Raw genomic sequence first — 16,711 nt, forward strand, 5'->3', positions numbered from 1 at the left:
TCCCGCCGCCCCTTCCCCGGCCGGAGCTCGCCGTGACTGGAGAGCAAGCTGCAGGGTCGCGGATGCCGCTGGAGGTCGTGGAGGGGTCTCTGGTGGAACAGCTCGCCGTTCGCGCGCCCCGCCCCGCCAGGCCGGGGCCCGGACTTTGTCAAGGGATCAGGGGTTTGGGAAAACTTCTAAAACAGCCGGAGTGGGGCTCTGATTTCACTTCCCTCCTTTAATGAGGGAGGTTTGGCGAGATGCTAAAGGTTCCAGGGATTTGGAAACTCGAGATTCCTAACCCGGCTCTAAGGAGTGTTTGTGATTTTGCAAACAGCGTCGGCCCTCAGGCCGGAAAAAGCCGAGGAACTTTCAAAACTGTGGTTGGTGGTGGTTAGCAGCTGTGGTGCTGACCTGGTCACTGCACTCTGGTCAAATAAGAGCCCGCACCCTGTTTTCCTAGCATCATTTGCTCCCAGGGAACACGAAATGTTCGTAGGGTGTCCGGCCTACCTGGGGTGGACTTATTGATAGGGCAAGGAGAGCACCTGAGGAAGGGCAGGCAGGAAGCACCGCGAGGCTTTGATGGCTGAAGAGTCGACTCTGACAGCTCGTCCCTAGTATCTCCTCATTTGCCTCAAAACCGGAACTGGGCATTTTTACCCCTAAGCCGGAGAAGGCTATGCCTCGCTTATTTGGTAACCGTGCCCTTCGTGGTTTTTCAACAGTTGCTATGGGTGGAGTGTCATGGTGTGTATTTAACTTTTTTTATTTCCTTATTTTTTTTAGATTGATAAAATAGGGGGTTTCACCATGTTTCCCAGGCTGGTCTCGAACTCCTGAGCTCAGGTGATCCACCCGTCTCAGCGGATCAAAGTGTTAGGATTACAGGCGTGAGCAACCCGCCCAGCCTGTATTTAGTGTTTTTAACAATTCATGAGGTGCAGGTACTGTTTCTTTTTGTTTTTGTTTTTTCTTTTCTTTTTTTCTTGAGATGGGGTTTCACTCTTGTTCCCTGGGCTGGAATGCAGTGGTGCGATCTCGGCCCACCGCAACCTCTGCCTCCTGGGTTCAAGCGATTCTCCTGCCTCAGCCTCCCGAGTAGCTGGGATTATAGGCATGCGCCACCACGTCTGGCTAATTTTTTTGTATTTTTAGTAGAGACGGGGTTTCTCTATGTTGGTCAGGCTGGTTTCGAACGACATCAGGTGATCCGCCTTCCTCGGCCTCCCAGAGTGCTGGGGTTACAGGCGTGAGCCACCTCACCTGTCCTGTGTGGTTAACCAGATTTTACAGATCAGGATATTGAGGATTTAGAGTTACTGATAAAAGAGAAAGCTAGTGGCAGTCCCAGCACTGGGAGGCCGAGGCAGGCGGATCACAAGGTCAAGAGATCGAGACCACCCTAGCCAACATGGTGAAACCCCGTTTCTACTAAAAATACAAAAATGAGCTGGGCGTAATGGCGCGCACCTGTAGTCCCAGCTACTTGGGAGGCTGAGGCAGGAGAATCGCTTGAACCGGGGAGTCAGAGGTTGCAGTGAGCCGAGATGGCGCCACTGCATTCCAGCCTGGTGACAGAGCAAGACTCATCTCAAAAAAAAGAAAAAGAGAGAAAGCTAGTAAGGGATCAAGGGATTTTTTTCTTTTTATTTTTTTGAGACGGAATTTTGCTCTTGTCGCCCAGGCTGGAGTGCGATGTTGCTATCTCAGCTCACCGCAACCTCCACCTCCCAGGTTCAAGCGATTCTTCTGCCTCAGCTTCCCAGTAGCTGGGATTACAGGCGCCCTCCATCATGCCTGGCTGATTTTTGTATGTTCAGCAGAGATGGGGTTTCTCCATGTTTACCAGGTTTGTCTTGAACTCCTAACCTCAAGTGATCCACCTGCTTTGGGCTCCCAAAGTGCTGAGATTACAGGCCTCAGCCACCATGCCAGGCCGGGATCAATGGACTTGAACTCCCTCTTCTGTTCTTTGAATGCAGACTTACTATATGATATGCTACATTGTCATCTTCCCTCATTCCTTTCATAATAGAAAAACTATTTTTTGGTGTCACTAGATGTGAAGATTCAAGCAAAGCATTTCATGTAGTATCTTATTTAACCATTATAATAATCCTGTGAGATAGGCATACTATTCACATTAGAGATGTAAAAACTTGATTAAACACTTACCCAGAGATGACTACTAGTAATTTGCAGAATAATGATTTGAATGCAGGCTAATTTTATTTATTTATTTATTGTATTTATTGAGATGGAGTCTCGCTCTGTGGCGCAGGCTGGAGTGTAGTGGCACAGTCTCAGCTCACCGCAACCTTCGCCTCCTGGGTTCAAGCGATTCTCCTGCCTCAGCTTCCTGAGTAGCTGGGATTACAACTGCGCACCTCCATGCCCAGCTAATTTTTATCTTTTTAGTAGAGACAAGGGGTTTCCCCATGTTGCCCAGACTGGTCTCAAGCTCCTAACCTCAAGTGATCCGCCTGCCTCAACCTCCCAAAGTGCTGGGATTACAGGCATGAGCCACTGCGCCCGACCTGAATGCAGGTCAATTTTTATTCAGAGTCTGTTCTGACATCCTAGCAGTTCTGCTTCTCCCAGTCTGCATTTTATGTGGTCAAGGTTGCACTGGATGTGGTCCTTGTTGCTTTTAGTCCTAAAATCTTACAAGTGATTATGTGCCTGTGACACTGAACAGTGCCTTCATTAGCACATTCAGTTCCTCTTGTCCACCCAAGCTCCAAGGTCATACATTCTACCATCCAATACTGGAGAATCAGCGTGGCATTCCTGACTCTCCTAGAATCCTAGGAAAGACTTAAAGTAATTTTATTGAATATTTATCTCTTTTGGCAAAATTGTATCCAGAGAGTTTTTTGACAAAATAGTTCTCCAAACCATGCTGAAAGGTACACTTTAGAGTTCCAAGGCCAGGCGCGGTGGCTTATGCCTGTAATCCTAGCGCTTTGGGAGACTGAGGGGAAGGATCGCCTGAGCCCATGAGTTCAAGACCAGGCTGGCCAACATAGGGAGACCTCTTTCTACAAAAAAATCCAAAAATTAGCTGGGTGCAGTGGTACACGCCTGTGGCCCTAGCTATTCAGGAGGCTGAGGTGGGAGGATTGCTTGAGCCCAAGAGTTAGAATCTGCAGTGAGTTATGCTCCAGCCACTGCACTCAGCCTTGGTGACTACTCTGTTTCAAAAAAAAAAAGACCCTGTTTCAAAAAAAAAAAAGAGTTCCACATTCATCACAAAACACTCATTTGCATTTGTCTTTTGTCCTCTGAGCCTTTTTTTTTTTTTTTTTTTTGAGACGGAGTCTTGCTCTGTCGCCCAGGCTGGAGTGTAGTGGCCGGATCTCAGCTCACTGCAAGCTCCGCCTCCGGGGTTTACGCCATTCTCCTGCCTCAGCCTCCCGAGTAAGCTGGGACTACAGGCGCCTGCCACCTCGCCCAGCTAGTTTTTTGTATTTTTTAGTAGACGGGGTTTCACCGTGTTAGCCAGGATGGTCTCGATCTCCTGACCTCGTGATCCACCCGTCTCGGCCTCCCAAAGTGCTAGGATTACAGGCTTGAGCCACCGCGCCCGGCCGAGCCTTATTTTTTTTTAAAGACAGGGTCTCACTGTATTACCCAGGCTGGCCTTGACCTGGGCTCAAACATCATGCCCAGCTACTTTATTTACTCTCAAATACTCTGCTCTCCAACTGGCTACTTTCTTTTTCTTTTTTTTGAGATAGAGTCTCTGTCATCCAGGCTGGAGTACAGTAGTGTGATCTCAGCTCTGTACTCCCATCTCAGCCTCTCAAGTAGCTGGGACTACAGGCGTACAACACCATGTCTGGCTAACTGGCTACTTTTTATTTCCATAGACTTTATGGCACTAGGCCTTGTAGAAAAATATTAAGGTGTTAGTGTGTGGTGTGCTTTTTGAGAAAATGCTCACCAAGGTTAGAAAAACACTGGTGGTTTATTGGCAAAATCAATAATCTGTCAGCAGTTGATTCTTTTTTTTTTCTCTGAATTAGCCCTCTTAGAAGTAATCTGTTTGCTCATTCATTATAATTTCATACCTCTAAAACTGTGTGTGACAGCTGTAAAGGTTAATTCCAGTATCATGAAACGTCTCCAGACTGAAGCAGAAGTGCATCAAGATCCTGATTTGTGTGTTTTTTTCTTCACTCTTGGTTTCCCTTTTATGCTTACTATTCATGCCCCTCACTGGAAAGTCACTTGGCCTCCTGAACAGCACTAACTCCAAACTTTACTTTTTTTTTTTGCAGAGATGCAGAGGATGCTATTTATGGAAGAAATGGTTATGATTATGGCCAGTGTCGGCTTCGTGTGGAGTTCCCCAGGACTTATGGAGGTCGGGGTGGGTGGCCCCGTGGTGGGAGGAATGGGCCTCCTACAAGAAGATCTGATTTCCGAGTTCTTGTTTCAGGTATGTTCCTTTCAAACAGAATGAGATGATACATGTGAAATACTACTTAACACAGAGTCTGTCTTCCAAGAAATGATAACTGTGATTCTTCAGTGCATGGGACACTGGGGCTTTCTTTTCAATAGCCTGTGTGCAGTGCCAGTCTGAAGCCCTGCCCTGGATTGCCAATGAGGCAAGTATCCTGCAAATGAAATTGCGCTGGGAGTGCAGCCTTGGAAGAACATAAACATACTTCTTGTAAAGGAGTTTTCTAGTGGTGAGAAGGGAAGATAATGGGAAAACCCCTTGAGCTACAATTCTAAAGACTCTTCTTTTGGAATATACTTGGCATCAGACATGGTAGAAAGGCATTTCAGGAGCCAGATTTGAACAACTTAGCCAGCCTCGGATCTTGAAGAAGATCAGATTTTGTGGTGGTTTTAGAATTAAATATTTTTTAAAACCCCGTAACTTGGAGTCTTAGAGATTTTATTGGAAAGTATAGACTATTTCTGTCTAGTGTTTATAAGTGATGAAATGCTAAACTGGGAGGTTTATCTGTCTTCAAAATATTAACACACTGGAAAGACCTGGGGCCTTCTGCATATTGCATGGGAGTTTTAGGGCCCTGGTGGATTGAAATATATCAAGGAGCGTGGCACCTTTTTAAGATGTGAATGTCACACAGTCACAGCATACTCCTATGTGCTTAAATAGTGATACTTTCAGTATCTGCCTACCTTGTGTCCCTTTGTAATTTTTTAACCCCAGAACTCTATTCCCTCCTTCATGATGTCATACATTATCTTTTTTTCTCTCCATGCTGCTCTGAAATCCTGCTTAGAAAACTATTAGGAAATGGCTGCAGTCCTGAGCTGTGAGCAGTAAACACAGCCTTTGAGAGCAGGAGCACATTTCCCTTTCATGACATCAGGTAGGGTTGTATGACTCCCGACTAGTTTTAGCATCTGAGTCTTACCTTCCCCCCCACTGTATTGAAGAATGTTGGTGATCTTTTAAGAGGTACTCTGTATAGTTTGTCATTCACACCTATAAGAAAACAAACCAGATTTTTTGTTGTTGTATTGTTACCTTCAGCTACTCTTTGGTTATTTCGTTGTCTGGTTTCAAAATTCCCATGTCCTGTGAAACCCTGTCAAGCAATAAATAATTGGTACTGTTAAATTTCATAATGGAAAAAGTTGGAACTCAAAGTATTAGGAGTTTGGCATTGATTTTAAAGGACAAAGAAAGAGGCTATGAACTCTCAGATACTATACCTGAAATGGGATAGACTTCTTGCTCTGTTGAAAAGGTCTGGTCTCTGGAAGATGGACTTAAAACCAGCTTCTCAAGGTGGTTTATTTACCACATGTACTTCAGTGCTCTTTTCTGATTTCATGTCCCTTATCAAGGTTTATGATTTGGGGACCCTCAGGATTTAAGTGATCATGGAGAAGGGACCGTAGGTATTGCTGGCTCTTAACAGGGCAGTTAACATAGCTGAAGGATGTGGGCTTTCTTATGTTCTCCATGCCTAGGACTTCCTCCATCAGGCAGCTGGCAGGACCTGAAGGATCACATGCGAGAAGCTGGGGATGTCTGTTATGCTGATGTGCAGAAGGATGGAGTGGGGATGGTCGAGTATCTCAGAAAAGAAGACATGGAATATGCCCTGCGTAAACTGGATGACACCAAATTCCGCTCTCATGAGGTGGGTCCTTGGCTTCTGTTGAGGAGCTTGTACTCAAATCACTCCACTTGAACCTGACCTAGCAGAGGTAAGCAAGAGGCCATGCCATTTGGTAACCTCACAGTACCATAAGAGATCTATCTTAGGTGGACAAAGCCATGGAATTTGCTATGCCTAAGTCCTTCAGGGTCATAGCTGAGAGAAGTATGCATTGTTTGTTTTTTAATATGCTTTATTCTGCATATTAGTATCACATAACAGTTTGATCATGGTATTTGTAACCTGGAGAGAATACTAGTGCAGTTGGTCTTGATATCACCCCATTCACAACCAGCTTAAATGGCAGTATCCCTCTGTGAACTCAGCTGCCCCTCCTGTGGATCTAGGCTGAGCTCTACAGGCCACAGCCTCTTCATCTCAGCCCTTCTAGGTCCTGCTGTCAGGGCTGAGCTGTCACTTCACTTTTTTCCCAGAGTAGTGCAGGATCCTCTCTGAAACCTGAGCTATCATGACATTTTCTTTTTTAATTTTATAATTTTTATATTTCTCTAATTTTTGATTTTAGAGACAGAGTCTCATTATATTGCCCAGGCTGACCTTGAACTCCTGGGCCCAAGCAGCCCTCCCACCTCAGCCTCTCCAGTAGTTGGGACTGCAGGCATGCACCGCTGGGCCAGGCTAAACCGTGACATTTTCTTGTGGTTAATTATCTCACCCTTGAGACTCAGTAGTTCTTGATGTCCTTCCTTGTAGGAAAGCAGCTGCTGTTTTGGATCTCAGTTTGAGACTATCCCTTTGGTACCACTGAGACCAGAAACCAGACCACCAATTGGACATTTTTTCTGGTTATTCTGTCCTGCCTTACTGTGAGATTTACAGATGTTTGGGGACACAGGTCTCTGGGCTCATTTCTTTTTCTGAGGATTCATATAATTCCCTAGTGTTTGGCTTAGAGGTTGGTCCTTCCATGGTTTAATGATGCTTTTGTTCAGACTGTCCTCTAGGACTTGAATTTGGAGCAGAAATAGAACAGCACCTGATCCTCAGTTACACTGCAAAGCAGGGCCTCAGAAAGGGTAACTCCAATTATTGACTTTCACCTAAGGTGAAAAAGCATCCGGGTTCTTTCCCCTTGGCATCTTAGGACCTTCTGAGAATGCTGGCTGAAGGCAGAGGGCCTGGGGACAAGTCAGCCTGGACATGACTCCTTTGCTGCTTATTAATTCCTTACCTTAACTACTCTTGGAACCTTGATTCCTTCATGGGCAAAATGGTCACATAATAGCACCTTCACAAGACTTGTCAGGAATCTAGAGCAAGAGGATAACATCTAAAGCATCTAGCTCAGGTCCTCACACCTGGAAGGTATTAATACAGGTTAGCTCCTTCCATAGATGCGCATCCAAAGATGCATATATGAGGTGGCAGGGGATTAAACCATATGACCCCTGAGATCCTTTCCAATTCTTAGCTTTGAAGGGGGGTCAATGGCAGTAATTCAGATATATTGTTTATAATAGTTAATTGAATATCAACATGTCAAACTGGCATTTATTGTGTTACCTTGGGCAAATGATATAATTTAAGTCTTAATTTTCTTCATTCTTGAAGTGGGATAGTAAGAGTACCTACCTCATAATGTTATGAGGGTTTAATGAGATAGCCTAATGCCAGGTACAGAGTACACAGTAAGTGCTCAATATTTAACTATTATTGTTAGACGTTGGTTTGCTTATTCTTCTGGCTCTGATTTTTTTCCCCATTACTCTTTTTGTTTTTGTTTGCATTTCAGGGTGAAACTTCCTACATCCGAGTTTATCCTGAGAGAAGCACCAGCTATGGCTACTCACGGTCTCGGTCTGGGTCAAGGGGCCGTGACTCTCCATACCAAAGCAGGGGTTCCCCACACTACTTCTCTCCTTTCAGGCCCTACTGAGACAGGTGATGGGAATTTTTTCTTTATTTTTTAGGTTAACTGAGCTGCTTTGTGCTCAGAATCTACATTCCAGATTGAGGATTTAGTGTCTTAGGAAATTTTTTTAATTTTTTTTTTTTTTAAAGAAGAAAAAAAACCTACATAATTTCTACCAGGGCCATATTAGCAGTGAAACATTTTAAACTGCAGAAATTGTGGTTTTGGTTCAGAAACAAGTTGTATATTTTTCACCCCTGATTATGGGAAAAAAATCAGTTCTGTCTTTGTGGGTTGCTCTACTATGGAGATCAACAGTTACTGTGACTGAGTCGGCCCATTCTGTTTAGAAATATATTTTAAACGTTTAGTAATTGACATGTGTGGTTGTCCTTGATTAAGTACACAGATTTCACAAAATAGGCACACTAATTTTAAAAATCACTGAGTTGTAATAACTTGTACCCAGTTAGTAAGGAGCAGGGGTAGATAACTTTATTTATATGGTGATAGATAGTTGCTGATACTGGTTTGAGAATGTAAACTCAAAGAACGGGTTCTGGGTTCTCTTTTAATTCAAGGCCAAGCTTGTAAATTAGGCTGCCTTGAAGAAAAAAGCATTGCAGATAAAGGAAGGGAATGGGAAAAATAAACACACGGTGGCTTATGCCTGTGATCCCAGCACTTTGGGAGGCCAAGGCATGCCGGAGGATCCCTTGAGGCCAGGAGTTCAAGAGCAGATAGGCAACATAGCAAGACCCCATCTCTACTTAAAAAAACAATTAACTGGATGTGGTGATGCACATACATAGTCCCAGTTACTTAGGAGGCTGAGGTGGGAGGATCACTTGAGCCCAGGAGGCTGCAAATTATCTTTGATCACACCACTGCACTCCAGTCTGGGTGACAGAGTGAGGCCCTGTCTCAGAAAACTAAAAAAATGACAAGCAACGTAAATATTATTGGGAAATTCTTAGCCAAAACCAACTTTGGCAGTTTGGTTAGAGGAAAAACTCTGATTCTATCACTTTTATCCCTAAATAAGTTTCATTTATCCTTGGTATCCTGAGTTTTATCTTGGACTTATCTCAATTTAATAATCATTTTGGGGGTGGAGAGGGCTCCTTTTTCCCAGACCCAGGGCTAATTTTAGGATAAGTTCTCTCTTCAGAAAGAGAAACACTACGTATGACTAGTATCCTTTTGGCATATAATCACTTTGTGGGATGGCAGATAGTTCTAGATTAGGCATTCCCAAGCTCTAGTCTATTTTGAACACTCTTCAGACCTTAGTAGGAAGGTAGCCCTTTTCTAGGAAGAGAGTGGGAGCCCAGGAACAAATTCAGGTATGTTTGGTAAAAATAGGGCTGCTCAAATCACTGCAGATGGCAACTAAAAATGACAGCCAGGGTTGTCATATAGTGATCAAGATGCTCCATCTACCAGTTACGTAGATAGAAGACACTTTCATGCAGTTGAAACAGTCCTTTGGGAGGAGTTAAAGGCAGATAAATAATGTCTTCCATACTGAATAGTCTTGTTAAGTGAATTCCCTGGAAGCTGACTTTCGCTTTCCTTTCACCTCAGTTAGCATCAGGAACTCATTTTTGGGGCCAGATCTTTCCCAATTGTGTCTTCAGAAGAATCTGTTAAGAAATGCTTGAGCATCCATTTTTTCAGGTGACTGAAAAAAGCAGGAACATTAGTGTTCACAGTAAGAAAATACTGTCATTGTGCTTCCACACAGAGTACCCCCTTCCAGAATGAGCTACTCAGCTGTGTGGGAATGGCTCTTGTTCATCCAGCTTTGGCAAAGAGATATTACCTGTTTGAAAATAACAAAAGAGAATGTTATAGCTGAGCCTGCTGCCTAGCTGGCTCTACTGAGCTAACTGATCACTTAGTTTCTCATGGAAAATACGGAAGTAAATATAGCTACTACCTTGTTTTCCTAACTCGGAGTATCTGAAAGAATCAATTCTAAGTGAAGCCACATTCACCTTTTTCAGTAAGGAGCAGACAGGTATTAGCCACTAATATGCAGATAGGAGTAGAAGGAAAGACTGACCATGACCATGAACTCAGGTGGTCCCAAGAAGTCTGAAGTAAGGTTCTGCGTGGGAGACAGCATGTCTGATCAATAGATATGTCTGAAGCCACAACTATCAGGCTCTGAGATGGACAGTCTCCTTTCTCTCCACAGTTACCAGGTGATTTAGTGGATTGGAGGCATGATAAAAGTAGCTCATGGCCAGGCACGGTGGCTCACACCTGTAATCCCAGCACTTTGAGAGGCCGAGGCGGGCAGCTCACGGGGTCAGGAGATGGAGACCATCCTGGCTAATACAGTGAAACCCCATCTCTACTAAAAATACAAAAAATTAGCTGGGCATGGTGGTGGTCGCCTGTAGTCTCAGCTACTTGGGAGGCTGAGGCAGGAGACTGGCATGAACCTGGGAGGTGGAGCTTGCAATGAGCCAAGATTGCACCACTGCACTCCAGCCTGGGCAACAGAGCAAGACTCCGTCTCAAAAAAGTTTAGTTCACACATTTTCTAGCTTTCTTTCCCATCTTTGCTTCAACCAGAGCCTGCCTTTAACTGGCACCTTGAGCTGACCAGGATCAATGTCTTACGTGGAGTCTGCTCAGAATGATTCTCCCTCAGGGGATATGCTGAACTGGAAGTTGGCACTTAGCAGTCTACCTGACTGCTTTTGGCTAGTCCCACTCCCAGATGCCCAGAGGGGTAGTACAACAACTCCAGTACTCACCTACCTGCAGAGGAGATAAAAACAGTCAACCTATCCAAGGTTCTAGATTTTACTGTCAGCCCAGAGTAATTTTAAAGCTTCTATTTAAAATATTTACAGTAGGTAGATGATGCAAATCTCTACACCAGCAGTTGTAAACTGATGGCTCACAGACTGCACGTGGCTTGCAAGTGTGTTTTATTTGGCTTGGATGGTGAATTTGGCTTGAATTGGTTGCCAGCACTTAAAATTTAAGAAATATCAGTGGGGTGCAGTCGCTCACCCCTGTAATCCCAGCACTTTGGGAGGCTGGGGCGGGTGGATCACGAGGTCAAGAGTTCAAGACTAGCCCGGCCAAGATGGCAAAATCCCGTCTCTACTAAAAATACAAAAAAATTAGCCAGGCATAGTGGCAGGCACTTGTAATCCCAGCTACTAGGCAGGCTGAGGCAGAGAATTGCTTGAACCTGGGAGGCAAAGGTTGCAGTGAGCCGAGATTGCACTAAAGCCTGGGCGACCAAGCGAAACTCCATCTCAAAAAAAAAAAAAGAAATGTCATACAAAATGCCAGGTATCCAGGTTCTCTGGAGAAACGGGTTTACATTCCTGCCTGGCACCACTGATACAGTAGCAGCCATGCTCCTCCTGCTTTGAGTGGGCACACACTGAGCGCAGACCCTAATGGCACTTGAATCATGTCATAGAGGGGCAAAGATATGACAGAAACATCTGGGCTAAGGGCGCACATAAGATTCCTTTTGGGAGGCTGAGGTGGGTGGATCACCTGAGGTCGGGAGATCGAGACAATCCTAGCTAACATGGTGAAACCCTGCCTCTACTACAAATACAAAAAATTAGCCAGGTGTGGTGGTGCATGCCTGTAATCCCAGCTACTCGGGAGCCTGAGGCAGGAGAATCGCTTGAACCCGGGAGGTGGAGGTTGTGGTGAGCTGAGATTGCACCATTGCACTCTAGCCTGGACAACAAGAGTGAAATTCCATCTCAAAAAAAAAGGATTCTTTTAGGAAAGGACTGGTTATTTTGTGGCACCCCGCCCAAAGCTAGACCTAGCAAATATTTATTCATGGTATGAATACTAGAAAGTTGGAGCCGATTACAGGATCTGGCATGGTCTTAACTGTGGCTTTGAGAAACACGGAATGTCAGCTGCCCCTTTAGGCAGATCTTGAGCTCCAGATTTCCATCCACTCTAAACCTTTACCCCACTTGCCCCCAATCCTGTTTTGCTTATTCCTGTTACTAACTGCCCCCTAGAGGTATGACCCTGGACCCTACTGCCACCTTAATATCACCATCTGTATGCACTTTATCCTTTTCAAAGTGCCTTCACATAGCATCTTTGGTCCTCACGCTTCCTGCTTCATTCTTAAGGTCACTGTGAGACTATCTGTTAAACCACTCTGGGCAACACCTACCTGGGGGGGCCACAAAATACTCCTCCACGACTCGATGGGAGTTTTGTAGTAATTCATCAGCACAATTGCCTTCTACCACATTGTCGGATCTCAGGTATAGACATCTACAAAACCCAGAAGCTCAAGGTTACCCTCTCAGAGAATGGGGCTTTTAGGGGATGCTGGAAGGGGCAAGAAGGAGAGAACAAGGAAGCGGTATACTCTTGAGTTAATGGGCACTATTCAAAGATAGAGAAGCTGGGATCAATAGTAGACCAAATAACAGCCTACAGTTTATAGATTGTCCCAACAGACCTGAGAAGTGCTAATCACTTCTCTGGATTGATTTAACAAATAGTTTTTGATGATTATATGGGCAACTTTCTTTTGGTGGGGACAGGTAAAAGCAATTACAAAATAATATTTTAAATCTAACAGAAGTTAGCACAGCCTGCCAAAGGATAGAAAGGGTACCTAGTCCAGCCTGGGTGAGTAGCACATCCTCAGAATAGCTGGATTGGGGGATGAAGGTATGAGAAATGGACTTCTTGGCAGGTATAGCAGCATGAATCCCAAAGCAAGAGAACTCAGAGCTCAGAGATTCAGAGGAGGACAGGGAGTTCAGCAGGCTGGGGTGTGGTCTGCTGGGGTGGAAAATGAAGCTAGAAACCTAAGCAGAGATGGGGAAGCAAACTTGCCTCAAGAGTGACTTAAGGATGTTGGCTCATAAGTAACAGACCTGGGATCTGAGCCCAATCTGGTACCCCTAAGATGAATGCTTTTTCCACCACAGCCACTTTGGTGGATGGGTGCAGCTGCCCTTGAGCAAGACGTGTCACAAACAGCTCAAGAATCTCCCAATGTTCTATGGGACCTAGTGACTTTACTAAAGCCTTCAGATGGCAAACTGGTAAAAAACACACAGGAGCTTGAACATATGCATGAGGCTTCACTCATATGGTTTCAAGGTGTGCAAGTGTGTAAGCCTGCTTCCAGATACTTGGACTAAAAAAATAAGCAGTTTGTTGTATCACTGATACAGTATTCAGTAGTAGCTACGCTCCTCCTGCTTTGAGTGGGCACAGACTGAGGGCAGACCCTAATGGCATTTGAGTCATGTCATAGAGGGACAAAGATGTGACAGGAACATCTGGGCTAAGGCTACACATAAAAACTAAGTTGTCGGCTGGGCACGGTGTCTCAAGCCTGTAATCCCAGCACTTTGGGAGGCCGAGGCGGGCGGATCACGAGGTCAGGAGATCGAGACCATCCTGGCTAACATGGTGAAGCCCCGTCTTTACTAAAAAATACAAAAAAATTAGCCAGGCCTGGTGTCGGGTGCTTGTAGTCCTAGCTACCGAGGAGGCTGAGGCAGGAGAATGGCGTGAACCCGGGAGGCGGAGCTTGCAGTGAGTCGAGATCGCGCCACTGCACCACTCCAGCCTGGGCGACAGAGCAAGACTCCGCCTCAAAAAAAAAAAAAAAAAAAAACTAAGTTATCACAATAAGATTATTTTAGGAAAGGACTAGTTCTTTTTTTGTGTGGCACCCAGCCCAAAGCTAGACACAACAAATATTTATTCATAGTATGAATACTAGAAAGTTGAAGTCTGTTATATGACCTGGCATAAGGGACAAAGATGTGACAGGAACATCTGGGCTAAGGCTGCACATAAGAACTAAGTTGTCAGCTGGATGCAGTGTCTCAGGCCTGTAATCCCAGCACTTTGGGAGGCTGAAGCGGGCGGTTCAAGGCCACTGTGTAGCCTTGAACAAGTATGATCTTTTCAGACATTAAATTTCTTGGGTGGCAGGGGGAAGAAAAAAAGAGGCTGGGTGCAGTGGCTCCCACATGTAATCCCAGCACTGTGGGAGGCTGAGGTGGGTGGATCACCTGAGTTCAGGAGTTCAAGACCAGCCTGGGCAACATGGGGAAACCTCGTCTCTACTAAAAATACAAAAATTAGCCAGGCGTGGTGGCACGCATGTGTAATCCCAGCTACTCAGGAGGCTGAGGCAGGAGAATCGCCTGAATCCAGGAGGCGGAGGTTGCAGTGAGCCGAGATGGCGCCACTGCATTGCAGCCTGGGTGACAGAGCAAGAAGGAAAAAAAAAAACTCCAGGCACAGTGGTTCAAGCCTGTAATCCCAGCACTTTGGGAGGCCAAAGCGGGTGGATCACCTGAGGTCAGGAGTTTGAGACTGTCCAATATGGTGAAACCCTGTCTCTACTAAAAATACAAAAGTTAACCGGGCGTGGTGGTGCATACCTGTAATCCCAGCTACCCGAGAGACTGAGCCACAAGAATCACTTGAATGTGGGAAGCAGAGTTTGTAGTGAGCGGAGACTGCATCATTGCACTCCAACCTGGGTGACAGAGTGAGACAGTGTCTCTCTCACACACAAAAGAGAGTTGCACTAGATTTTTTATTTTTTTTTTTGGTAATAACACAAGGACTGTGCATTCATTTAAGAAAACTTGGGAGAACAAAAGTAAAATCAAAATCATAATTATACCATTCAAAGGTAACTGTTGGACTTTCTGGAGTTTATAGTTTCTGTTGGACAGTATTAAAAAATGGCTAAGAGGCCGGGCGCAGTGGCTTATGCCTGTAATCCCAGCACTTTGGGAGGCCAAGACGGGCAGATCACGAGGTCAGGAGATCGAGACCATCCTGGCTAACAGGGTGAAACCCCATCTCTACTAAAAACACACAAAAATATTAGCCAGGCGTGGTAGCGGGTACCTGTAGCGAGAGGCTGAGGCGGGAGAACGGTGTGAACTCTGGAGGTGGAGCTTGCAGTGAGCGGAGATCATGCCACTGCACTCCAGCCTGGGTGACAGAGCAAGACTCTGTCTTTAGAAAAAAAAAAAAAAAAGGCTAAGAGCTTAGGCTCTCGAGGTACAGATGAATTCAGATCCCAGTGCTACACATTACTTATCCTCTCTCAGTTTCCTTGCATAGGATTTCTGGGAAGATTAAATGAAATGTTAAAAAACAAGATCTGATAACGCTGAGCCTGCATTCACGGCAGTAAGAGAGGGGTCTGAGTAGCAGCTGCTCCTTTGAGAAAGCCTTAGTGCACCCCGTACATCTCAGTCCCTACCACTCAGTGCACTGGTGATCAGGCATAACCTGCCTAACATTTGAAGGTTTGGGGAAGACTCTTTACTACCACCAATGGGCGGTTAAATGCTACTGCTTCCCCAAGAGTAGATCTAATAGCAACTAATTTATTTACTCATCATCAAGTAATCAAGTTTGGTAATTAAGTTTCCTGCATAAGTGAAATTTCCAGGAAAACAAAATTCACCCCTTTACATACCACACATTTCTATTTAGTTATTGGTTATGATGGAATTGTTCCTAAAATAGACACATTTTCTGGGGTTGGTTTTTTTTTTTTTTTTTTACCTTTTTTTTTGTTTTTGAGACAGGGTTTTGCTGTGTTGCCTAGGCTGGTCTCAAACTTCTGGGCTCAAGTGAGCCTCCCGCCTTAGCTTCCCAAGTAGCTGGGATTACAGGTGTATACCACGATGCCTAGCTTTATTTTCTTAATTACAGGCTCCTGAACCCACGGTCTCTGTGACAGTGGTACAGCAAGCATACCTCTCACTTGGTGAGTTGCTGCACTTTCTTGAACCTCAGAATTGTATAAAACATGGAACAGGACCAGATGAGCTTTTCAGATCAATTACTGATTGACTAAACTTCTACCTCACCTCCTGTCTTTCCCAGTCAGGTTCTGTAAGATAAGTTAGCCCATATACCCCAAGACACCCATTCTGATGATAAATTAACGTCTCTCGTATGTGTTTGAGCTAACATTTGTCATACACTGTCCTTGGGAGAACTGAAAAAAAGTCACTTGAATCTTTCTGTGTTCTCGTTTGGCTGAGGAACCCTAGTTGAGAAAGACTTCAGTTGTAAACTAGAAGTCCCTGCTGGTTAAAACTCAGGAACAATAACTTAAGTAACTGTGGGAAATGCTGCTACAATGGCATTGGAAAGTGCTGTGTCAACAGGGAGGACAAAGTGGCTCCATTTGTGATTCCGTCAGCCCTTGGACTCACTGATGGGACAGTTCTCCCACTGCTTTTCTTTCTTTGAGCTTCTTTCCTGCTATCTGGCTGGAAGGAATAGCTTCTTGTGGACCCCTCTACTTCCATCTAAAAGCCTTTTCCCTTCCTCCTACTTTATTTCTAGTTTGATGCAGACTGGAATGGGGGCTAATTAATTTGGTTAAAAGTTCTGAGCCAGGCAAGGTGGCTCACATCTATATTCCCAACACTTCGGGAGGCTGGGGGCGCGGGGGGGGAGGTGGATTGCTTAAGTCCAGGAGTTCGAGACCAGCCTGGGAAACATGGCGAAACCCCATCTCCCCTAAAAAATGCAAAAGTTAGCTATGGGTGGTGGCATGTGCCTATAGTCTCAGCTACTTGGGAGGCTGAGGTGGGTGGATCACCTGAGGTCGGGAGATCGAGACAATCCTAGCTAACATGGTGAAACCCTGCCTCTACTACAAATACAAAAA

The 16,711-nt window shown here is 45.0% G+C and overlaps 2 protein-coding genes across 3 annotated transcripts in view; one reads left to right on the forward strand and one right to left on the reverse strand.

Annotated features, from left to right (window-relative positions):
• Positions 1 to 8,384, forward strand: part of SRSF9 (serine/arginine-rich splicing factor 9) — a 9,940-nt gene extending 1,556 nt beyond the window's left edge. Inside the window, exons 5-7 of the mRNA XM_011948600.1 lie at positions 4,266 to 4,426; positions 5,947 to 6,119; positions 7,891 to 8,384. Of these exons, the coding sequence (XP_011803990.1) occupies positions 4,266 to 4,426; positions 5,947 to 6,119; positions 7,891 to 8,034 (478 nt within the window). The 3' untranslated portion in view covers positions 8,035 to 8,384. The remainder of the gene's footprint in view (positions 1 to 4,265; positions 4,427 to 5,946; positions 6,120 to 7,890) is intronic.
• GATC (glutamyl-tRNA(Gln) amidotransferase, subunit C) overlaps positions 6,313 to 16,711 on the reverse strand; it is a 16,760-nt gene continuing 6,361 nt past the window's right edge. The window contains exons 3-6 of one of the 2 annotated variants that reach the window (XR_001002478.1): positions 14,445 to 14,542; positions 12,197 to 12,300; positions 9,036 to 9,835; positions 6,313 to 8,738 (exon numbers count right to left, since the gene is read on the reverse strand). Coding sequence is in view for 1 of the 2 variants with exons in the window: in XM_011948557.1 (XP_011803947.1) it covers positions 9,783 to 9,835; positions 12,197 to 12,300 (157 nt within the window). In the remaining variant the exon portion in view is untranslated. Of the gene's footprint in view, positions 8,739 to 9,035; positions 9,836 to 12,196; positions 12,301 to 14,444; positions 14,543 to 16,711 lie in introns of those variants that run through there. The other variant, XM_011948557.1, reaches the window with a different exon arrangement.

Source organism: Colobus angolensis, unplaced genomic scaffold (genome assembly GCF_000951035.1).
Source record: "Colobus angolensis palliatus isolate OR3802 unplaced genomic scaffold, Cang.pa_1.0 Scaffold28, whole genome shotgun sequence".
Classification (NCBI taxonomy): Eukaryota; Metazoa; Chordata; class Mammalia; order Primates; family Cercopithecidae; genus Colobus; species Colobus angolensis.